The sequence below is a fragment of the Enhydra lutris genome, unplaced genomic scaffold (genome assembly GCF_002288905.1).
Source record: "Enhydra lutris kenyoni isolate GAN:26980312 unplaced genomic scaffold, ASM228890v2 scaffoldscaffold58, whole genome shotgun sequence".
Taxonomy (NCBI): domain Eukaryota; kingdom Metazoa; phylum Chordata; class Mammalia; order Carnivora; family Mustelidae; genus Enhydra; species Enhydra lutris.
In genome coordinates, this window is record NW_019154142.1 from 584,528 (window position 1) to 599,114 (window position 14,587).

Sequence of the window (14,587 nt, forward strand, 5' to 3'; positions counted from 1 at the left end):
CCCTCTGCCTCTGCCTCTCTCTCTGTCTCTGTCTCTCAATGAAGAGATACATAAAATCTTAAAAAAAAAAAAAAAGTGAACATGTATGAAGAAGCAAGGCATCTTTGTGGACTTTAAGACTTACATGAGCCCACTTCAAGAGTTTGGTAGAAAACTAGATGGGGTTACGATTTTTATTTTTATTTTATATTTCTTTCTAAGATGTCTTTTTTCTATGTGTGGGGAATCTTCCACTGTATGAGTTGGAGAGGCAAAGTCCCATCTTCCATTCTGAGAGCTCTCTCTGAACCCTGAAAGCTGGAGTTGGGGTGAGATGCTTTGGAGGAGACAGTGTCATCTGGTATCCAGTGGTGGCGGAGTTGTGCTAGAGCCCATGGAGGAGCCGGTGGGAGTGCCCAATGTCCTTGGTGGTAGCAGTCCCTCAGTGACCTGTCCTTGTGGGAAGACTCTGGACATGGCCACACATTTTTATTTCTGCTGACTTTCACAAGCCTTGTTCTCAACTTGACTGTCGACTCTGAAAACCACTTGAATTATTTCAGTATGTTCTTTTTCAGCATAAGTTAGCCAGAGCTGGTTTCTTAGTTTGCCTAAGAACTCTGAGTGATACAGAGTGGAGTAGAATGAGTTAGGCAGGAGTGAGGCGATGTAGAGCCTTTCTTTCTAAAATACAGCCTTTATCCTAAAGGCAGTGAGTAGCCATTGAAGAGTACTTTTAAAAATTTAAGTTTTTAATTTTGACATAATTGTAGATTTGTATATGATAGAAATAATAGAGATCTTGCGGACCCTTTACCTCACTCCCCTCAGTGATGACATCTTACAAAACCACAGGACTGTATCACAACTCAGATATTGGCATAGATACAACCAAGACACAGAACATTCCCATCACCATGAGAAACCTCCCGTTAACCTTTATAGTCCCACCTACTTCCTTCTCATCTCTACCCGCTCCTTCAGCTCTGGCAACCACTAATGGAATCTCCATTTTTATAGTTCCGTCTTTCAAGATGTCTTATGTTGTTACATAAATGGCATCATACAATAAACATCCTTTTGGGATCAGCTTTTTTTCCCTTAACATAATTTCTTAGGATGCAGGTTGCTGTAGATATCGGTAGTGTGCCCATGTAATTGCTGAATCGTATTCCACAGTTTGTACTGATTCCACAGTACGCGCAGAGCTCTGTTTGTCTGGTCATTCGCCCACTGAAGGACAGCTGGGTTGTCTCCAGTTTGCAGCTGTTATGAATAAAGCTGCTAAAACATTTGTATACAAGTTTTTGTATGAACATGAGTTTTCATTTCTCAGGGATAAATGTCTACCAGTATAATAGTTGCTTTATACAGTAGTTACATGTTTAGTTTAATGAGAAACTGCCCAACTGTTATCCAGAGTGACAGGACCATTTTTCATCTTCAGCAGCAGTGTATGAGTGATCTAGCTTCTCTACATCCTTACCATCCTCATTGGGTGTTGTCTGACTTTTTATTTGAGCCATTCTGATAGTTGTATAGTGATATCTCATTATGGTTTTAATTTGCCTTTTCTGGTGGCTAATGATCTTTTTGAACATCTTTTTATGTGCTTATTTTCTACCTGTATATTTTCTTTGGTTAAATGTCTATTCATATCTTGTACCCATTTTCAAAGTGGATTGTTTTATTACCGTTAAATTTAAGGTGTTCTTTGTATATTCTGGATATTAGTCTTCCGTCAGAGTTGTGAGCTGCAAATACTTTAGGTATCTTCTCTTACTTTGTAACTTACATTTTCCTTCTCTTAACAGGGTCCTTTGAGAACAAAAATTTTAGTTAACGATAAGTCCAGTTTATGAATTTTCCTTTTATGGGTAGTACTTTGGGTGTTAAGTCTATGAACTTTTTGGGTAGGCCAACTATAGTTGGACATTTTACATTCAAGTTCATGATCTTTTAAGTTAATTTTTGTGGAAAATATAAGACTTAGGTTGAAGTTTTTTTTTGTTTTTTGTTTCTTTTGGTCTGTGCCTGTCCAATTGGTTCAGTACCATTTTTTGAAAAAGTTATCTTTCCTCAATTGCATTACTTTTCCATCTTTGACAAAAATCAGTTGTGCATATTTACATGGGTCTCTTTCTGGGTACTCTATTCTGTTTCACTGATCTGTGTGTTTAGTCTTCTAATGATTCCACATGGTCTTGATTACTATAGCTATGTAATATGTTGAATATCAGGTAGACTGATTACTCCTACTTTATTCTTTTCATCAAAGTGTTTTTAAAAGGGTGCAGTATTAACAGGTTTATACTCTGGTATGATCACTCTGCCTATGGAGTGGAGGATGGATGGGAAACATGGGATTAGAAAGAGGAAGATTAGAGAGTTGGAAAGAGCCAAAGATGTATTGAGTTAAGGAAGTGTCAGTGGGCTGGAGAGGAAGTCAATAAGGAAAGCAGATGTTAAACAGTTTAAATTTCCAGCATTTGTTCATTGATCAGCTGGGGGGAAAGGAAAAAAGAGGAGTTTAGGGTGCTTCTTACTTAAGGTACTAATTTGACACGATTTTGACTTAGGCAGAGAATACATAAAAATGAAAGGTTTTGAATGTTATTTTGGAACATTCCAAATATTTTGGAAAAACGTTATTTTGAATGTTATATTTGAATTTGAAATTAAGGTGCCTTTGGGGCATTCTATATAGACCATGACTATCTAGTTTGATAACAGATAAGACTGGGATGGAGATGAAGGTTTGAAAGTTTTCAGTAACTGAAGCCACAGATGCAGAGGGTGGGGCCACCCAGTAGTGTGTATACCCAGAGAAGGGTTCTAGCCCAGGTACCCAGGTAACATTCACTCCAGGGATAGGTGGAGGAAGACCAATCTGCAAATTACTGAGTAGAATTGTCGAATAAAGGAGAAAATCAATAAGACAGCGTTGTAAGAGGCTTAAAAACAATCTTTGCCAGTGAAGACTGGTCAAATGGAATGAGGATGGAAAAGGAGTGATTTGATTTGACAAACGGCAAGATGTTGGTGACATCAAGTGTACCAAGTACACTGATGCAACATGAGGTGAAGCCAGATTGCAGTCTGTTAGTGGCGAAGGAAGAGCAAAGTGAGAAAGAAGAAACATTCACTATTGCTCTGAGAAATGTGGCTGAAGAAAAAAAAAGAGAGGTGGTTCCTACAGTGGGATAAAGGATTTAACAGTTGTTTTCTATTTTTCTCCTTTTTTCCCTTTCTTTTTTTTTTTCTTCTTTTCTTTTTAATGCTTGAGAGACTTCCACTTGATTATAGATTTTGGGGAAGGTACCTACCAAGAAAGGCAAGAGGAGATGGAATTGACCAATCATACAAAGGACTAATATCAAGAGCACAAGACATGGACTTTAACCTCCTTTTCCTTCACTGAAAACATAACAGAATTAGTCTTAGGTACCTATCATAAAAAGTCAAAATAATTACACCTTACATAGATAGCAGATAATTTGTCTCCCATATTGCAAACAAGTCTGAAGGTAGGTACTTCTAAGACACAAGTTCCTTTTTTCTTTTACTCTTTACATTTTTAAGGTCACCTTATGGTCCAAGATGTCTGCTGGAGGCCCAGCCATCTCACCTGGGGTCCAGGGAAGCAGAAAGAGAAAAGAGGAAAGGAAAAAAGGAATTGACCTCCCAGCTAAGTCCAGCTCTTTTGGGCCACTATCCTGAAACCCTACCTAAGGATTTCTGCTTACTTATTTACTGGCCCCTTCTAGCTGTAAGGAGGGTTGAGAAATATATCTTTAGATTTTGTTTCCATAAAAGTAAGGTTCTGTTAGTAAGGAAGAAGAAACTGGATATAGGGTAGAGAAGTAGAAGTTTCTGTCCCAAAAGGAAAGAACGTACGAGGGTTTATAGATTTAGATGTATTTTTTTGATGCAAGAAAAGGAAATTGAATTTGTTAATGTTGAATAAACTGGGAATGTCTGTGAATGTCAGCAGCAAGGTCATCACTGGAGAAAGCGGATATCCACAGAGACGCTGCAAAGAATGGTGGACAAATTTGCTACAGTGTTACGAGGAAATGAAGGGAACAGCAGCTGACCAGACTAGCATATGAAAGAATGTTGAGCCGCGCTAAGGGCTTAGCAGGAGTTGGAGATCATTAATTTGTCTGGGTATAAAACTGAGTAGCTGTGGGATTTTCTGTTGCAGTATTCAGCAAATAGAATACAGGAGCATGGTTAAATTCATTTCACATGATGTATGTGCCGGGTGTGAGGGTTGCATAAGCTAGAAAAACTCAATGGAAGGAAATACTATTTTGACAAAGAAAGCCTAGAGAATGTGTGGGATTTTTGTTCAGATAACAAATTGCAGGCGGGAGTCTGTTGGGAGGGAAAGGAGTAGTAAGCAGAGGAATGACACAGGAGGTGGGATCAGAGGTGGGAATGGACCAAGCATGTTAGAAGACACAGTAAAGCAATCTGGCCGAGCGGGAGGGCTGCAGAAAGGCCAGCATGGAAGGAGGGTGTGAAAAGGGCCCATCTGACAAAGATCAGGTAAAGTACAAACTCTCTAGCCTCCACGTCCACGCCATATCTTCCAGGAAGTGGGGATCTGATGAAGGTTATTGTGCAGGAGAGTGATTTAAGACAATTAACGTGGTGGCAGTCCGCTCCATCCAGAGATGGGAGAGGGACATTGGCTGGAGGCAGGAAAACTGGTCTAGGAGGCTGGCAAAGGAATCTGATATTCAGGAAACAGTAAGAGAGGAAAGAGGGTTAGAGGCAAAGGACAAAAAGTTGCCCTCACTCTGCTCCCTGTACTTCTCACACTACAGAATTCTCGTTCTCAAATGTGAGTGACTTGCATAGTTTCTCTCACCCCATGACTCCTCTCTCCCTCCATTCCTTCCTTCCTCTCCCTCCCTCCTTTTCCTTCTTTTTTTCTTTCTCTTTCTCCTTTCCTTTCCTCTTCTCTCCTTCATCTTCCTTCTTTCCTCCTTCCCTTCCTTCCTTCTTCCTTCCCTCTCTCCCTTCTGTGTTCTTTCTTTCTTTCCAGAGAGGGAAAGAGAGACGAGAGAGAGAGAGAGAGCGTGCGCGAGCGAGCGCATGTGCACAATGTGGGGGGGTGTGCAGAGAGAGAAGGAGAGAGACACTTTTTTTTATTAACATATAATGTATTATTTGCTCCAGGGGTACAGGTCAGTGAATCATCAGGCTTACGCATTTCACGGCATTCACCATAGCACATACCCTCCCTGATGTCCATCACCCAGCCACCCTATCCCTATCCCCCTACCCCCCAGCAACCTTCAGTTTGTTTTGTGAGATTAAGAGTCTCTTATGGTTTGTCTCCCTCCTAATCCCACCTTATTTCATTTTTTCCCTCCCTACCCTCTATGAGTCTCTGCCCTGCCTCTCAAATTCTCCATATCAGAGAGATTATATGATAATTGTCTTTCTCTGATTGACATTTCGCTTAGCATAATATCCTCTAGTTCCATTCACATTGTTGCAAATGGCAAGATTTCTTTTTTTGACGGCTGCATAGTATTCCATTGTGTATATATACCCCATCTTCTTTATCCATTCATCTGTTGATGGACATCTAGGTTCTTTCCATAATTTGGCTATTGTGGACATTGCTGCTATAGACATTCGGGTGCATGTTCCCGAGAAGGAGAGAGACTCTTAAGCAGGCTCCATGATCAGATCAGTGAGGAGCCTGACGTGGGACTTGATCTCACAACCCTGAGATCATGACATGAGCTGAAATGTAGAGTTATTTAACCAACTGAGACACCCAGGAGCCCCTCTTCTTTCCTCCCTTCCCATTCCTCCCTGCCCTCCCCCCCCTTCTTTCCTCCTTTCCTTCCTTCCCTCTTTTCTCAATACTTACAGAGTATTTACTGCTTACACACTGGATGTTGTATAAGGCACTAAAGACTCAGAGAAGGAAATCTGATTCCTTAGCAAACAAGTGACATTTAGCAGGTGACCAAGTAAAAAAGTGTGTCAGGTTTTACGGGTACACAGAGTAGGGGACCTCTAACCCAGAAAAAATATCAATTGAACTCAGGCTGGAAAAACCAGAAGGAGGTCACAGGGTGGGGTAGGGTAGCAGGGAGGGCTTCAGGAGCCTTGGTTGCCTGGGGAAACTGCATCCCAGAGTGTGTGTGTGTGTGTGTGTGTGTGTGTGTGTGTGAGAGAGAGAGAGAGAGAGAGAGAGATTGAGAAAGAGAGGTAGGGAAGGGCCATGAGGTCAGAGAGGGCTTTATGTGTCCTGATAAAGAATTTGGGTTTTATTCCAAACACGCTGGGTGGTCCTGGTGGATTTTACACAGAAGGATGACATTAACTTCTTTTTAGAGTCATCAAAACTCAGGCTTTGAAGACAGATTGAGATCAGAGTGTTACTCTTGGTTCAGCCACTTGGTGGCTGTGTGAGCTTGGACAATTTACTTAATCGCGTGAAGCCTAGGTTTCTTCTTTAAAATCGAAAACAAACAAACCCAACTTCCTCCTAGGTACTATTGTTTTTATTTGCCAAGAGGATTAAATGAATACCATTTGTAATATTCTTAGCACAGGGCCTGGCACATAGAAAGCCCTCCAATCCTGATGGCTACTCTCTACCAGCACTCATATCATTATTATGATTGTAAAAATTGATCTGGGAGTGGTATGCAAGGTGTGGCAGAGGTAGGGGGTAAGCTGGAGGAAGGGAGACTACTTAGGATGCTTCTGGAAGAATCCGGGGAAAAACTAACTAACTTTCTTACTTTTCTTTTTTTCCTTCCTTCTTCCTTCTTTCTTTCCAGTACATAGCTGTCGTTCAGAGGGAATAAAATAAGTTTGTGGACTAAATTAAAAGGAAGACTGAGCAGAATTTACTGATTGATTAGCTCAGAGAAACCAGGGGGAGAGTAAAAGATGACTTTAAGGCTTCGAGGTTGGGTGACTGCAGAGTTCTGGTGCTATTAACACAAAGAAACCCTTTCTCTCCCCATCCCATGGCTCAGCTTTCTCAGACCATTGTTCGCCTGACACCTTCTGATGGTCACCCGCTTTTTCAATTTCATTTATTCGCCCAGTGATTGTGCTGTGCGTGTCTGCCACTTTGTCTTTTTCCAGAATGGCTTGTCATAACCATAATGGAGGTATATCTGAATTTAAAAACTTCAACTTTTTGAACCCTCAGACTCCACTTACAAATTGGTTTTGAATACCTCTCTCTAACTCCTTCCAAACCTCATTTCATTTTTAGATCCTATAGATGTCTTTGGAAAGACTAGCATCCTATGCCTCTACGTGGGGGGATTAATAGGATCCCATACTTTTACAATTAATATTGTGTCTGAAACAAAATATTTTTATGGCTTCTCAGTATTATATAATTGCCATTTTCTCTCATATATGGAATTGTATTTTTGGTCCCATGTCACAAACAAACAGACAACCAAAACTGGCTCAGCTTTTGGCTTTTCTTTTCTGGCTAATTGGTGCTTCCCCTCTAACTCAGAAGACATTTGGAAAAACCTGGGAATTTGACATGAGGTCTTGTTCTAGCCAGGTCATCTGTCCACCATGAATGACTGATTTTAGTACCAGGTAAGAACAGATGGGGCTGAAGCCATGGCCATCATTCTCTGGGTTTTCTTTTTTTTCCCTTGAGTTTGATTATTCTGATTACTAAAAATGCCCTGCTGTTTGTCCAAAAACAGGAATTTTGAGAGTGCTGAGGCTCGGTTAGCCAGGTCAAGTCTCCAGTAATATATATAGAGATTGTGTTTTAGAGTGGAAAATTTTAATAAATATCTTATACGAAAACAAGTGACACATGGTAAACAAGTTGAGAGTTGATCTCTACTAGTGAAAATGGCAGTGTGTAGATCTGTCCACAGTCTCTGCCTGATTGTTGGGAGTCAGCTGTCCCAAACAAGAGGACGTCGAGAAAACCCCCCTGCCCCTCAGGATGGCTGTCTGATCTCAGCGTCATTAGCTCCTGAGGTCCCACCAATAAAGTTTGAATTCCTGTAGACCCACAGCAACTCACATGCGGTCCTTCTACTCCTTCTCTCTACTGGTCCCCTAGTGTGTGTGTGTGTGTGCGCGCGCGCGCATTTCAGAAATAGTACATGAAAGATGGGAAATTAAATGTCTCTGTGGGAAAAAGCAGTGTTTCAGGTTCTCAGCATTTTAGTCAGCTGCTCTCGTATTTTTCCAGACTGTAAATATATTATGAAGCTATTAAAAATCTATTCATCGTGATGAAAAAAGGTAGGAACTCGATAGTTCTTTCCCAGTTGCCATTTGTCCAAAAACAAATATCTAAACACTTTAATTATCCTTTTAATTTCCCTTAGTGGTGGCAGAATAATCCTACTCATTTTCATGAGGGAGCAAAAAGTCTGTGCTGGGAACATAGCAAGACAAAAATCTCCCTGGGCTAGCCTGTTTATTCAGTGGTAAGGACTTTGGCAGCTCCCTGGTGAGGGCGCTGATGTGGGAAGGGAGAGGTAGAGAGGACAGGAATCTCTTTTAAATCACAGACAGAAGGAAACCAGGAAGTCAGGAGAAATTACTGCTTGTAGCTCAGGATGTTAAAGGCAATAGGCTCCCCTGGTTGGTTAATCATTAGCAAAAAGGAAAGCTCTGTGGGGGTCAGGACCGGCCAGACCACAGAGACGGACTCCAGCAGGGAGAGAGCTCCTGGCAGAGGCAAGAAGTGATCTTACCTGCAGTTCACCTCTTTCTTTTACTGACTTTACCTCGGGACATAAAGCAAGATGACTCTTCTGTTCTTAGACGTTTGTCTAAATTAAGCCCTCTTGATTTCATTTTTGCTCTGGAATTCCTAAGCAGAGAAGAAGAAAAGACATCTTCCCCTGAGCAGCCTCCCAGCTCCCATTCAGTTTGGTACTGGGGCAGCAGCTCCAGCCACAGGAAGCAACCCGGTGAGTGTCCCCAAGCGGGGGTCACTGCAGGCAAATCTGCCCCTCGTTGTGAAACGGGGCTTTGCACACTTTCTGAAGCCCGGGGAATTGGTGCTGACTTCCAAGCTGCCTGGTGGAAGAAGAGAAAGTTGATCTGCAGACCCTGAGGGGAAAGGGAGAAGCCCCTCCCCCCTCCCCCCACCACAGCACCATGGGCAACGTTTGTCTGAGGTTCTGGGCATACTTGCGGCCCTGTCTCCCCTGCTTGTTCCAGGAGGCCGACAAGCCGGGAGTGGTGATTGGGAACCCCATGGCCCACTGCTTCCCTGGTCCTCCCCAGCTGCACAGTCAGGAGCCCGGGAGAAGCCACGGCCACTACTTTGTGGCTCTGTTTGACTACCAGGCTCGGACCGCAGAGGACCTTAGCTTCCGCACGGGCGACAAGCTCCAAGTCCTGGACACTTCCCGGGAGGGCTGGTGGTTCGCCAGGCACTTGGAGAAAAGGGGAGATGGCTCTGGCCAGCCGCTGCAGGGCTATATTCCTTCTAACTATGTGGCTGAGGACAGGAGCCTGCAGGCAGAGCTGTGAGTAGTACAAACCCACACTTTGTTTCTCAACTCTCTGGGGGCGGATGAGCTTTCCTTCTTACCTATCTGCAACCCCCTAATTTCCAAAGAGCCACCCAGAAAGTATGAGGAAGTCCTGGCAGGAACCTTCTCATTGAAACACACCTCTCCTGCTCAGTGAGAGTGAAACTGGCAGGTAATTGTTGTGGAAATGACTTCTATTACCATATGTAAACCCAGGGGCCCTGGGTGCATCTTCATCAATGTAAACAAATGGTGCATTTAAGGCCCTACCTTTACTTTGGCTGTAAAATAAATCATGCCTCACTTGTGTAACAGAACTGCATTTCATTGGCAGGTAGGTCACAGATCTTCCCTTACATCGCCCTTTCAAATCTGAAGTCCAGCCCTCTTGCTTTTAAAACGTTTGAAGGATCAACCCCCAACCCTAACTCTAATTTTAATCCTTTTTCATTCTGTTAGGCACACACAGGGCCAACTAACATACAGGGTTTAACATTTAGAAGATGCTAATTTTCCACTACTTTTTCCCACTGAAATCATGACTAGACTTTTTTCTTTGAGTACCAGATATGGACTTATGCTACCCAAATTGTGATCGTTTGGAGCTTTTGTTATGATTAGAAACTGGCCAGCTACAGATATTTAGTAATGGTAGAGAGGAGGTGATAAAGACTACTCTGATATTTGAAAAAAATCCTATGAATTATGATGAACCCACAGAGGACAATTATATATACTTTTCCATTCATCCGTCCATCCACCCACCCATCCATCCATCCATCCATCCACCCGTCCATGCATCCATCCATCCATCCACCCATCCACCCCACCCGTCCATGCATCCATCCATCCATCCACCCACCCGTCCATGCATGCATCCATCCATCTATCCATCCATGCATCCATCCATCCATCCATGCATCCATGCATCCATCCACCCATCCATGCATCCATGCATCCATGCATCCATCCACCCATCCATGCATCCATGCATCCATGCATCCATCCACCCATCCATCCATCCATGCATCCATGCATCCATCCATCCATCCACCCCACCCGTCCATGCATGCATCCATCCATCTATCCATCCATGCATCCATCCATCCATCCACCCATCCATGCATCCATCCACCCATCCATGCATCCATGCATCCATGCATCCATCCACCCATCCATGCATCCATGCATCCATGCATCCATCCACCCATCCATCCATCCATGCATCCATGCATCCATGCATCCATCCACCCCACCCATCCATGCATCCATGCATCCATCTATCCATCCATGCATCCATCCATGCATCCATCCATGCATCCATGCATCCATCCATCCATCTACCCGTCCGTGCATCTGTGCATCCATGCATGCATGCATGCATCTATCCATCCAGGCAAGTGCCAGGCACAGTAGTGGCATGGTGAGTGGGGGAGGAGGGAGGTTATGCTAGTGGTGGTTGAATATAAAGGAGGTAAAACACAGTCTTGATAGTGGATATTTGAGGTTTGGTGGGTTGAGAAGCAAGTGGGGACTGTTACTGGCCCTAACTTTGTTCCCGCCTCGTTTCCGTGAAACCCAAGACTGGGAATATGTCCCAGGACTCATTTTATAGAATGGATCCTTAGTAGAGGAATGAACCTCTGGGGATTCACTCAGTCTCTCATATGGTTCTCCTTTTCTATGAGAGCTGCAGCATCCTTTACTAGCCCAGGAAATGAAATGGCAAGGAAGTGCTCTTGGGGTAGTACTGTTGCTTGCTAAACTCAAATACAAATACATAAGGAGATTTGGTTATTTTTGAGATTCTTTCCAACACCAGGAACCTATACATGTTAAGAAGGCTCTTATTTGGGGCGCCTGGGTGGCTCAGTGGGTTAAGCCGCTGCCTTTGGCTCAGGTCATGATCCCAGGTCCTGGGTTCAAGCCCCACATCGGGCTTTCTGCTCAGCAGGGAGCCTGCTTCCTCCTCTCTCTCTGCCTGCCTCTCTGCCTACTTGTGATTTCTCTCTGTCAAATAAATAAAATCTTTAAAAAAAAAAAGAAGGCTCTTATTTATGCCTAAATTTTATGCCTAGAAATGAATTGAAACCTAGACTTTTGATGAATGGAATTGTTCTCACATGAGAAAGTCATCTGCATAAACATTTGTTTTCTGTGTTAATCTATAGGAAATACCTTATTCATTGAATGCTTACTTATGTGCATTTATGTTTTCACTACTATATGATTTACAGACATATTATGGTATTATGGTATGATGTGATAGTATGCTATTATATTTTATATTCAGCATAAGACATGCATACTGTATGAATGAATACTAGAATATTTATATTAGAGTCTTGAACTCATAATCTAATATTTTTATCATTCTATTTTTTATTCATCATGATAAGTGTACTCTCTAACCCGCACCCCAAATTTCCCCCATCCACCCATCCACATCCCCTCTAGTAACCACCGGTTTGTTCTCTCTAGTTAAGAATCTCTTTGTTGATTTTGCTTTCTCTCTCTTTTCCCCTTTGCTCATTTGTTTTGTTTCTTAAATTTCACCTATGAGTGAGATGATATGGTATTTGTCTTTCTCTGACTTACTGATTTCCCTTAGCTTTATATTCTTTTGCTCTATCCATGTTGCAAATGACAAGATTTCATTCTTTTTATAGGTATATAATATTCTATCTATCTGTCATCTCTCTCTCTCTCTCTCTAGATATCTATGTAAATATCTGTATCTATCTATCTATCTCATCTTTATTTATTCATCTATCAGTGGACACTTGGTCTGCTTCCATAGTTTGGCTATTATAAATAATGCTGCAACAAATATAGGGATGTAATGAATTAGTGTTTTTGTATATTTTTTGGGTAAATACACAGTAGTATGATTACTGGATTATAAAATAGTTTTATTTTTAATTGAGGAAGCTCCTTATAGTTTTCCACAGTTGTTTTTCACTAGTCTGCATTTTCACCAACAGTGCAGGAGGGTTCCTTTTTCTCCACATTCTCACTAACACTTGTTGTTTCTTGTGTTTTTGGTTTTAGCCATTCTGACAGGTGTGCAGTGATATCTCATTGTAGTTTTGATATACATTTTTTCTGATGATAAGTGATGTTGAGCATCTTTTCATATGTCTGTTGGCTGTCTGTTTGTCTTCTTTGTAGAAATGCCTGTTCATATCTTTTGCCCATTTCTTGACTGGAGTATTTGTTCTTTGGGTGTTGAGTTTGATAAGTTCTTTGTAGATTTTGTATACTAGCCCTTTACCTGATGTGTCATTTGCAAATATCTTCTCCCGTTCTGTCAGTTGTCTTTTAATTTTGTTGATTATTTCCTTCCCTGTGCAGAAACTTATTTTTTTTAAAGATTTTATTTATTTACTTGCCAGAGATCACAAGTAGACAGAGAGGCAGGCAGAGAGAGAGGAGGAAGCAGATTCCCCGCTGAGCAGAGAGCCCAATGTGGGGCTCGATCCCAGGACCCTGAGATCATGACCTGAGCTGAAGGCAGAGGCTTTAACCCACTGGGCCACCCAGGCGCCCCAGAACTTGTTATTTTGATGTAGTCCCCATAGGTTTTGCTTTTATTTCCTTTACTTCAGGAGACATAGCTAGAAAAATGTTGCTAGAGCAAATGTCAGAGAGATTACTGCCTATACTCTCTTCTAGGATTTTTATGATTTCAGGTCTCACATTTAGGTCTTTAATCCATTTTGAGTTAATTTTTGTGTATGGTGAAAGAAAGTGGTCCAGTTTCATTCTTTTGCATGTTGCTGTCCAGTTTTCCCAACACCATTTGTTGAAGAGACTGTCTTTTTACCACTGTATATTCATTCCTCTGTTTTTGAAGATTAGCTGACCATATAAATGTGGGTTTATTTTGGGTTTTCTGTTCTATTCCATTGATTTATGTGTCTGTTTTTACATCAGTACCATACTGTTTTAATTACTTTGTACTATATTTGAAATCTGGAATTGTGATACCTCTAGTTTTGTGTTTCTTTTCCAAGATTGCTTTGGCTATTTGAAGTCTTTTTTGGTTCCATACAAATTTTAGGATTCCTTGTTCTAGCTCTGTGAAAATGCTGTTGGTATTTTGATACAGATTGCATTGAATGTGTAGATTGCTTTGGATAGTATAGACATTTTAACAATATTTGTTCTTCTAACCCATGAGCATGGAATGTCTTTCCATTTCTTTATGTCATCTTGAATTTCTTTCATCAGTGTTTTATAGTTTTATATTTGCAGATGACATGATACTATATATAGAAAACCCTAAAGTCTCCACCAAAAAACCAAAGAACCAAAAAACCCAAAAAACCAAAAACTACTAGAACTGATAAATGAATTCAGTAAGTCTCAGGATACAAAATCAATGTACGGAAATCTGTTGAATTCCTATACACTAATAATGAAGCAGCAGAAAATGAAATTAAGAAAACGATCCCATTTATAATTGCACCCAAAACAATAAAATATCTAGGAATAAACTTAACCAAAGAGATGAAAGACCTGTACTCTGAAAACCATAATCTACTAATTTTAAATGTATTCAATATATATAATTGCTTAGGACCTTTGTTTGCTCATCTCTAGAGTCCCTGGGGTCATATAGATCTCTGGGTTCCCTGATGGTCTGGGAAAATGAACTCTTAATGTTTCATATGTAGTGGTTTAGTTGCATTCCTACTTGATAAAACCGTAAATGCTGAAGAAAACAAGTAAACTGAAATAAGACAATTCAAAAGTGATAACATTCTGGGTAACAGGCTCCAGTACAGTGTCTGTTGCTTATTTAGGTTATATTTGCCTAACAAACACAAAATAAGATGACTAAAATATCATGGCTATTTTTTTTTATTCTCATGGGCTATCTGTAACCAAGAATACTTTTTCTTTCCTGCACAACATTTTTCCTCTTGGAATTGGTTCTCAGCAGTATTCCCGTGTGTCACTATTGACCTATAGTGGGCTCCCCTTGGGATCTTCACATCCACTGGAATAAAAGCTTGGTGGCCAAAAGATGTTGCCACTGTGCGTCTCGGTCAGCGTGGGCCATTTCTTTTCATTTAAGT

General features: G+C 41.4%; 1 protein-coding gene across 1 annotated transcript in view; it reads left to right on the top strand.

Annotated features, from left to right (window-relative positions):
- The first annotated feature begins 9,123 nt into the window (after window positions 1–9,123).
- LOC111158302 (fyn related Src family tyrosine kinase) overlaps window positions 9,124–14,587 on the top strand; it is a 113,168-nt gene continuing 107,704 nt past the window's right edge. Inside the window, exon 1 of the mRNA XM_022520254.1 lies at window positions 9,124–9,497. Coding sequence (XP_022375962.1) covers window positions 9,124–9,497 — 374 coding nt within the window. The remainder of the gene's footprint in view (window positions 9,498–14,587) is intronic.